This window comes from Orycteropus afer, unplaced genomic scaffold (assembly GCF_000298275.1).
Source record: "Orycteropus afer afer isolate SDZICR_OR568_19922 unplaced genomic scaffold, OryAfe1.0 scaffold00690, whole genome shotgun sequence".
NCBI lineage: Eukaryota > Metazoa > Chordata > Mammalia > Tubulidentata > Orycteropodidae > Orycteropus > Orycteropus afer.
The window spans coordinates 698,159-708,886 of NW_006922277.1; the positions used below are offsets into that span (position 1 = coordinate 698,159).

The 10,728-nt window shown below is 39.2% G+C and overlaps 1 protein-coding gene across 1 annotated transcript in view; it reads right to left on the bottom strand.

Moving 5' to 3' along the window:
- POU6F2 (POU class 6 homeobox 2) overlaps positions 1–10,728 on the bottom strand; it is a 728,490-nt gene that overhangs the window by 364,261 nt on the left and 353,501 nt on the right. Inside the window, exon 4 of the mRNA XM_042783132.1 lies at positions 8,910–9,138. Coding sequence (XP_042639066.1) covers positions 8,910–9,138 — 229 coding nt within the window. The remainder of the gene's footprint in view (positions 1–8,909; positions 9,139–10,728) is intronic.

Sequence of the window (10,728 nt, forward strand, 5' to 3'; positions counted from 1 at the left end):
TTGCCCCATCTTCCTTCTGAGGAGTGGCTGGTGGGTTTGAACCGCCAGCCTTCTGGTTAGCAGTCAAGTGCCTTAGCCACTATGCTACCAGAGCTCCCATGTAGAAAGTAGTAAATGTTATAAGAAGAGGATATGAAGAAAAGCAGGTAAAGGGAAATAGGAGTGCTGGGGTGTAGAGAGGGAGCTAGGCTGGAGGCTCTCTGGGGAAAGAGTGTTTCAAGCAGAGGGGCCAGTCCATGCCAAGGCCCTGGAGCAAAACTGTATTCAAAGAACACCAAGGAAATCAAAGTGCCTTCGCAATGAAGCTGCTTAAATTAAAAACCAGGGAAGGGGGTGGGAGGTAATGGGAATGAGAAGGCAAAATAAATTAGATTCAAGATGTATGGCTTGGGGAAAACTTTGACACATGGAACTGTGTGGAACAAAAAAATGAGAAGCAGTCTTGGCTTCTGGGAAGACTATATTCTCAAAAAAACTATACATTTTCAACTATTGGAAACTTGAGGCAATTGTTTGGCTCCTCAAGCTTCTACAAGCCACACATGGACTGAGAAAGTACTCAAAAAAAGGTACATTCCTCAACTTTCTCTTCAGATGTGGCCAAGGAGAGAAGAAAGAATCTCCCAGAGAGTGAGGCTGAGGGCCATGGACAACAATGGCCAAAGGTGCTTCTCTGGAGATGCCCAGTGGAGGAACCCTCTTCCTAGCTCCAAAGGAAGGGGACCTTCATGAAGTTTTCCCACTAGGACATCAGAATCTCCATGCACAGATAAACTGTTATATATTCTTACAGTGGAATACTACTCGGAAAGTAAAACTAATTAAATACTGACACACACAACATGGATGAATCTCAGAAAACATTTTGCTGAGGGAAAAAAGCCAGCAAAGAATACATACTATTTGAATCCATTTATATGATGTTCTAGAACAGGCAAAACTAGTCAACAGTGACAGAAAGCAGATCAGTGGTAGCCTGGTTGGAGGAAGAGGATTGATCAGAAAGGGGTATGAGGGAACCTTCTGGGATAATGAAAATATTTTGTGTATTGATTGTAGTGGAGGTCACATGGGTGTATACAAGTATCAGGACTCATTGAACTGAGCACTTCAGATCTGTGCATCTTATGCTATATAAATAATACCTCAATTAAAACAAAGCAAAAAGGAAACATAAAGTAACATGCACATGAAATTCTGAACCCCAATACTATTCTTACACATTTTACTTCTGGGAATCAGTGAAAACCAGGGCAGTTTTCCTGCCAGAGCTAAGGACAGGGAAACCATCTTTGGCCTTGATTTTTCAACTTGCCTTGAACCTAATTGCTTTTCCATGTTCAGGTTAAGCAGTATTCTCTAATGTATTTTTGGTCATTAATTTAAATGTTATGCTTGACTTAACTTGAATGTTCACACTTTGATATAAATCTCCTCCTTAGCACATTTATATTCTCTTTTATGTGGCCCTACAGTGATTAGTGGGTCATCCTGGCCTGTGCTATGAGAATGAATCACTAGCCTGAATCATCTGCACTACAGGCAGACCCAAGCCTGCTGTCCTATTTGCTCCTTTGCTATATGTCATCACTAGTGTCCAAACTATATTCATCTACATTTTGTGCATAAGTTAAAAATGAAAAGGCAAAAACTCCAACATATTTGGCATAAGTTCCATAAGAGGCTTTGATTTTGCTAAATCAAATAATAATCTCTGTCCCCGTATTAAAAGAATTTCAAATTACGTTTTTAGTAAAGCTGTCAATGTTTCAAAAGAAAATAAATAAAATGAGAGACCTTGATTTTGCAAAGAGTTTGTAAAGCATGTGACAGATCCTAATATTTTCTGTGTTTGAGGTTTGTAAGACCATCAACAAGAGGGACTGACACAGTGGCTGCAACAATGGGCTCAAACACAGCAATGATTGTGAGCATGGTGCAGGGCTGGTCAGTGTTTTCTTCTGCTATACATAGGGTTGCTATGAGTCCTAAAGGAGCTCTGGTAGCATAGTGCCTAAGGCACTCTACTGCTAACCAGAAGGCTGGCGGTTCAAACCCACCAGCCACTCCTCGGAAGGAAGTTTGGGCAATCCTGCTTCTGTAGTGATACTGCCTCAGAAACCCAAGGAGGGTCGCTATGAGTTGGGGCCGACTCCATGGCACATAACAACAACAACAACATGAGTCTTAAATGACTCAATGACACCTAACAACAACAAATAATAATTATTATTAATCTTATTTCACAGGTGAAACCAAAGCATTAAAAGCAAAGCAGTGTAAGCATGGGACAAAGAACACAGCAAGGGAGGGTCCAGGAGTACCTGATGATGGCAGGTACTTAGAAGGAGAAAAGGGATACTCCAAGGTGACAGAAGAGATGAAAAGAAACCTCACCTACTTGTAGAGACACAAGGTGTTAAAGAGTACGTCACTTCTAGGTATTATCTGAGATAGAGCACTTATAGTTCACATCTCAGCCAGAACTTCCCTCAAAATAGCCAGAACAAAGACTCTGCCTTTGGCTTCTGAGGTCAGAATTTGTTTCAATCTCAATCCATACCATAGATGGTCCTACTAGTTATCCTAGCAGACAGACCAATATAATGCCTGCTGTACCCACTGCCCCTTCTGCTGATGAAGGAGGCCTAGCATACTTGCCCAAGTTCACTATCATGCCATCCTGGCTTCCCCCTTCCATCCACATTACAGCTGACTGGACAAGAGTGGACACCTGACTACAGGATCATCAATCTCTGGTCTGGCTAGGCAGTTTTGCATAAACACACTCAACCACACAGGAATTTTCTTTCTTTGAATATTTGAAATTTAGATAGAGATACAGATAGTGATAAAGATAGAGATGATGGCAATGGGAACAGCAGTGAAGAGCTCTTAGTAGGTACATGATTTGGAAAGATGCAAGTATTCAGAAGACACAAAATGGATCGTGAGTGAACCAACATTATGGGCTAGACAAAAGCTAAGCAAGCAATGTAGTAGAGTCTTGTGAGGTGTTATGAACTGAATTGTGTCTGCTAAAAAGATGGGTTTAAATCTAATCCTACTACCTGTGAACCTGAGCTTCTCTGGAAAAAATCTTTGAAGATGGTATAAACTAGATTAAAATGACACCATACTGGAATAGAGAGGGTCCTAATCCACTGTGAGTGGTATTCTTACAAAAGACAAGAGACACTGGAACAGGGAGACAGAAGAAAGATGCCATAAGATGTTGCAGCTGCAGGCCGAGGAATACCTGGAGTTACCAGAAGCTGAGAGAGAGGAATGGAACAAATTTGCTCTCAAGCTTAAGAAGGAATCAACAAAGCTGATAACCTGATCTCAGACTCCCAGACTCCAGAACTGTGAAGCAATAAATTTCTGTTCTTATAAGCCAGCCACTCAGTTTGTGATGTTTTGTTACAGCAGCCCAAAGAAACTAATACAAAGAGAGAGCAGAGAAGTTAGAAGACAGGTTATTCATTCAGGAAGTGAAAGCTAGATACCTGCCTGCTGAGGAGGGAAGGATGACAGCCTGTAGCCCGGAGGGCCACTGGATTCTTTAATGTCCAAACCTCATTCCAGGATCCCTTAGGTTTGGAAATTAGAGAATCCAGTGACCATGATCCTAAGTTCACACAAGATTTCTAACTCCTTACTCTTATGTACCTTCTTGCAGTAAAACCCCATCCTTGAGCAAGAATCTGAGGAGAAATGGAAAGCAATCACCAGTCAACGCAGACAGATTTTGTGCTGGGCAATATGGTCTCTTTTGCAGCAACACAAAACATATTGTTGGATAAAATCCCAGATAAGAGCTGCAGTAATGCTTCCATAATCCAAGAGAACTGTGCTTGGTCTTGGAGACATTAATGTCTCGACAAAAGTGAAAATATTTCCAAACAAATTATTCTTTTCAGTCATTGTCCTATAGAGGCCAGTGGTGATGAGGGAAGCAAGAGAATTAAAAAACAAAAACAAAAACTAGGTACCATCAAATCGACTCCAAATCATGATGACTTCATCTGTATCAGAGTAGAACTGTGCTCCGTAGGGTTTTCATTAGCTGAAATTTCAGAATTAAATTGCCAGGCCTTTCTTCTGAGATGTCCCTAAGTGGACTGGAACCTCCAACATTTTGGTTAGCAGTCAAGTGTGTCAAATATTTCACCCCCAGGGACTCAACTCAAAGGAGAATTAATGAGGGCACTTGTCCCAAGACACATGCTGCACGTCCTTCCCCAGACCCATAAGAATAATCTCAGAATCTAGTGGAGGGTGCTGCTGGCAATATTGGGGGAGTTGCCAAATGAATTTTGGAAAAGCTTTCTAAATCAGCACTTTTTAAAGTTTAATGTACATAGAAATCACAGGGGATCTTTCAAAAAGGCAAATTCTGCTCATGGGTTGGGGCCCAAGATGCTGCATTTCTAACATAAGACAATGATACTGCTGGTCTGGGGACCACACTTGAGGAGAAGAGTGTGATATGGACACCCCACCACCCTTCTTGAGTCAAGAAAAGCTGCTCTGAGTGTAATGGCTTCTCATCAGTGCTCACTAAAATACACATGGCCTCCCAGGTACTGAGAGCTATTTTATGTTACTTGATCAGGGAATATAAATGAACAGGCTCTCAATCACTTAGGTAAAAGAAAAACACCTGAAAACTCATCACCGAATTCCAAACCGTTAAGAAGCTGATATCAGTCTTTTTATTTTTCTTCCCTTAGCAAAATTGTTTTGAGGTAGAAGAACAAGCAGCTTAGAGGGCTGGGCAGGAAGGTGGGAGAAGAGTCAACAACTCCAGCTGGCTCAGTTGTCTCATGAATAAAAATTTAACACTTCACAATGAGAAAAGGGGGAAGGATCCTGGACAAAAGTCATCATAGAAAAACAGGCCTGACTTCAAGCTGAAATCTTTCCCTTTCACACTGACCAGTCAAGTCGATGTTTTATAAACCCACTCCAGATGGTGGACTTTTGACTACAGATAGTTAGATTTACTTGTCATTTTTAAAGACTCTTAAAAGCAGTGAATTGAGGTTAGCATACTTATTGTCAAGAGGCAGGCCACTGGAGTGAGCAGAGCATTCTGCATTCACTGTTGACTATATGAATGTGTGTAAGGATTCTTTGTGAGGTATTTATAGCCTATTTAGAAGATTGCCACCCTTGATGGAGGATAAAACTCAAAGATATTTAGGAATGACTGAATCTCAGAGTCACCCTGGACCCTGGAAATGAATTCTCAGCCTGCCAGGCATCTATCCCTCCAATTTAAGAGTCCCACTACCTTCTGCCTTGTAAGCTGGGAAGGTATACAAACCTTAGACATTCTTCCCAGGGGTGATCAGGGGCTGCAGTTGGTTCCCAAAAGGTTGGAAAATTAGCCATGTGTTATCCGCTCACTGATTGATCAGCTTTTCCTGCCCACAAGATGACTGGCTGGCACCGCCCTGTAAATAGTGGCATTGATTTTGGACACCTTAGAGATATGGAATGCTATCCCTACTGTCTATCCTTGGACTTCCCACAGGATGATCAATTCATTTGGTTTGCCTGGGACTTTCCCAGCTTTAGTACTGAAAGTCCCCAGCCCTGGGAAACATCCAAGTCACAAAAAAAACAGCCTGATTGGTCAGTCTACTTAGCATTCTAGCAAGGTCTGACTGATGAAGAAATCATGTGGGAAAATGCGAAAAAGACAAAAAAGCCCAAGGAAACTGGAAGGTGGGAACTTTCTGAATCCTAACAGTAATTTAGGAATTGGCATTCATGCATGAAGATATTAAAAAAGAAGGAATAAGATATATGGAGGAGCGGCTTGGCTATTGAGACTAATTATGAAACTTTTCCTGTAACTGGCTGACTTGTAATTCTGGATGTTTTAAAGACTTCTCCATCCAGAAATTCAAGCCAGATTCAGAAGATATATGAAAGAAAGGGATCATTGCTGATGTCAGATGGATCTTGGCTGAAAGCAGAGAATGCCAGAAAGATGGTTACCTGTGATTTATTGACTACACAAAAGCATTCGATTGTGTGGATCATAAAAAACTATAGACAACATTTCGAAGAAAGGGAATTCCAGAACACTTAATGCTACTCACATAGAACCTGTACATAGGCCAAGAGGAAGTCCTTCAAAAGAAACAAGGGGATAGTGCATGGTTTAAAATCAGAAAAGGTGTGTGTCAAGTTTGTATCCTTTTATCATACTTAATCTGTATGCTGAGCAAATAATTCCAGTAACTGGACTATGTGAAGAAGAACACAGTATCAGGATTGGAGAAAGACTCATTAATAGCTTGCAATATGCAGATGACACGACCTTGCTTGCTGAAAATCAAGAGGACTTCAAGCACATTAAAGACTACAGCCTTCAGTACTGAATATACCTCAACTTTATGAAAATAAAAATCCTACCAACTGGACCAATAAGCATTAGGATAAATGTAAAAAATAGGAAAGTTGTTAAGGATCAAGGATTTCATTTTCCCTGGATCTATAATCGATGCTCATGGAAGCAGCAGTCAAGAAATCAAATGACATATAGTTCATTGGGCAAATCAGCTGCAAAAGACCGCTTTAAAGTGTTAAAAAGCAAATGTATCACTTTGAGGACTAAGGTGAGCATGACCCAAGCCATAGTATTTTCAGTTGTCCCATATGCATGTGAAAGCTAGCCTGTTAATAAGGAAGAGTGAAGAAGAATTGATGTCTTTGGGTCAGTGTAAAAGAGGAAAACCCTCAATGAGGTAAATTCACATAGTGGCTGCAACAATGGCTCAAAACTAGCAACTGTTGTGAGGATACAGCAGGACAGGGAAAAATTTCGTTCCGTTGTACATAGGATTGCTCTGAGTAGGAACAGATTTGACCACACCTATCAAAAACCACCACCACCCACCTTTAACCATCATGGAAATTTCAAAGATGGTAACAAAGAGGAAATGCTACATTGTAGATTATTTGAAGGCAAGAACTTGACCGTTAACTCCATTCACTTGAAGATGATGCTGATAGAAAAATGGATTCAGTAGCAAAAACTGAAAGATAAAAAAAGCTTGGTCTCTAGTTGTGCCTCCTTAATCAGGTCACAAACCTTGGGATTCATTTTTTGAAACCAAAGGTGCCTAAGGCATTTGACTATTAACCAGAAGTTTGGTGTTTCAAACCCACTGGCCACTTTGTGGAAGGAAGACTGGGTAATCTACTTCCATAAAGACATACCAAATTGGAAACTCAATGGGGTCACTATGAGTCAGAATCGACTAGATGGCAGTGAGTTTGGTTTTCGGTTTGGAGGTATAAGCTAATGCTTTATATAATATTAAAACAAAAGAGAAAATCTTGATGGAAATCTACATTGCACCAGGTCACTAATTTTGAACCTTAAAATAACAGGTAATAAAATCCTCAGAATACAAAATCATAATAAAGATATATCAAGCCTGTTTTTTTGGCTCTGACATTGGTATCTATCTTAACCACACAGGATTAATTCATGACCTAGGAGTTCTGCGAACTTATGTTTATTTATAATAGTCTATATTTCCATAAGCACAAATGTTCCAAATGGAAGGTTGCATTTTGATAATGCCCATTTCTTCATTAAGATTTCATAATCCATCTACATTAAGAAGCCTTTCCTTACACTTTGTTGCTCCTGCTTTCACCTTGTATATTCTTGCCTTATTTTCTTAATCCTAGATCCTGGCTTCGCAGGCACTTTTCAAATTTGAAACAAGCAAAGTTTGTGCATTAGCGTGCCCCAGGCATGCATGATTTATGAATGGCAGGTCCTTGGCACAATTTAACAGTATAAAAGAGAAATTGTTTTAAACATTAACGTGAAAATCAAGAAGTGGCAGCAATAAGTGGGATATTACAGCATGTAGCATGTAAAGAAGTTTGAACCAAGAGTTAACCAGTTTTCATAGGTTTTGGTTCTTAATCTACGGACTGATTCCTTGATGAACTCAATAAATTATAAGAAGGCTCAAAATGTGATTCCCTAAAACACTTTAAATTGTTGTTCTGATAATTTATCCAACCAAACACTCTGAAAAAAACAAAATACAATTGAGTATTTATATCAATGGAAAAAACAACTATATTTGAACAGGACAAAACAAACTTGTAATTAAAGAAATGTGTATTTGTAAATAAATTAGGCATCTTATTCATATTCAGGCCATTTCTCCATCATAATAAAATTTCTGTAGAGTCTTTTGCAAATCAATTTGTCAGTTTATGTTATAAAATCTCTCTGAGAAAAGTCATAACTTCTATAATATCAAGTGAATTACCCTTCCTGAGTAAAATTATAGCCTGACTCTTAGTATATGCCCATGTAATATAAAAGTTTGACACAGAAGTCTGCTTTTCTCATTATAAAATATGACTCAAAATAATACTGTTTTTGTTTAATAGTTATAACTAAAATATACTTAGTAAGGAAAACAAAAATTAATTATTTGAAGCGATGCTGGAATTTTAGATGGTCCAACCACTTCAAACACAAAGAAGTAATGTTTAACTTTTTGTGGATGTGGTTAAATTAAAGAACTTGTTAGATTACAAATTAGGTCTTCTGATAACAACATAGTAGTTGTATGCACACGTTTTTGATATTTCATGCAATCACTGCTAATAAATGCTTCCAGAAGACTGGAAGTTTTCAATATCAAAGTTAGGAAAAGACTGATAAAGCCCATTGCTGGAGCAAGTTCAGGATCCACAGACAACTTAAAACTTTGCTTCCTTCATAAACTTTCATATCCTCTATAGGGGAAGCAAGTCTGCACTACCGCCACCATTTGGGGCACTTTCCCCACCCACTGCAGAGAACACAAGCCAGTGAGTACAGCTCTACATGGCACATGGACTCAATGGGTTACCTTGTAGATTTTGCAATGGCAGGGTCATAATGCCTCCGGCTGCAGCTGCTGCTACCAGCCCTTGGATGTTGGTGAGATTCGCTGTAGGTAGTGTGAGGACCAGCCCTTGCTGCCCTCCTAGCTGTCCGGCCATGTTGAAGGGAATGAGGATAGGCTGGTTGAGGGCGGGCGTGCCTCCAGGCATCACGCCAGCGACAGCAGAGGCCAACTGCTGTGCCGTCAGAAGTGGCTGCAAAAAAACCAGATAAACCTAGCTCACTTTTCAGTGGAACAAAGATGTGGGCTTTTATAATATTCCCCTCTAACTTAAGTAGGGACAGAAAGTTCCTGAGCAAGTGGTAAAGAAGCATGCTCTATCCCAGAAAAAAAGACTGGTAGAAAAAAAAAGTTTATAATCACATTTCATTTATTTGTTTGAACAGTTTCATTTGGTTTGGATGTCCTCTGAGGGCTCAAATACCTTTCACAGTAACACCTTACACTTCCATGTTATTCTTCTGATGAATTTTCATTTTCTTCTCCCTTCCAGTATTTGAAGCTTTCAGCTAAGTTATCTTGTGTTGTTTCAGAAAGAACTCACTCACTGATCTGTAGAATTTATTGGGTTAAAAACAATAATGCAGTACTATGTTGACTATTAAATGAACTAAAGTAATGTATAAGATTTACTTTATGTAACTGAGACTTTACTGCAACTATTATGTGGATCTCTATTGTCAGTATGTTGTGTTGTTGTTGTTATGTGCCGTGGAGTCAGCCCTGACTCATAGCGACCCCTCCTTGGGTTTCCAAGGCAGTATCACTACGGAAGTAGGATTGCCCAACCTTCCTTCCGAGGAGTGGCTGGTGGGTTTGAACCGCCAGCTGTCTGGTTAGCAGTCAAGTGCCTTAGCCACTATGCTACCAGAGCTCCTGCCATAATCCTTTTGGAAATTTGGAAAGATGTATCCAAGAGCTACAAAAATATTCACCCCCTTTTGCCTCAGAATACTCTCTTCTGTGATATATTTGAAGACATAATTCAAAAGGATAAAAGATAAATGAAAATATGCATTATATTTTAAAATGCAAAAAACTTGTAAATAATTTGTTACAGTACTAGACTTGATAAGAGATTACACAATCAATAAAAAGGATTATTAAGTTGCCTTTTCAGAAACATAGATAATGCTTATAATATGAAAAATATATAAGAAAATACAATAGATAATAATTAAGAAACTTAAATGAAATTAGTGTTGAATGGTAAAATAGCTACTCTTCGGAAGGAAGATTGGACAACTTACTTACATAGTGATACCACCTCAGAAACCCAAGGAGGGGTCGCTATGAGTTGGAGACGACTCGATGGCACATAACGACAACAACAATATATATATATATATATATATGTATATACAATGACAAGATCAAGATAAGCATATAGAAAAACAAAAATATTTGATGTACATAAATTTTAAAATCTTTTTAAAAATTTATTTTGCTATTACTCTAATATACTTTGTCCAGTTAAAATGACATAAAAATTCATGCTTATGTCCCAAATTTACCCAATAGCTATTGTACTGGATAAACACAATATTTCCATTATTAATAACGGAAAGGCAGCTTTATAGTTAGTTGTGTGTCTGCTGACACTAGACGTGTTGAGTGCAGCGTGTGGGACTCTTCACCAGGGATGATGTTGGAAGGATCCCTGCCTGGCTCACCCCAATGACAGGAAGGGTCATTTGATGTTAGAGTCCTTGATCCAAGTCCATTTTTTTTTTATCCCTGTAGGAGCTCTGGTAGCATAGTGGCTAAGGCACTTGACTGCTAA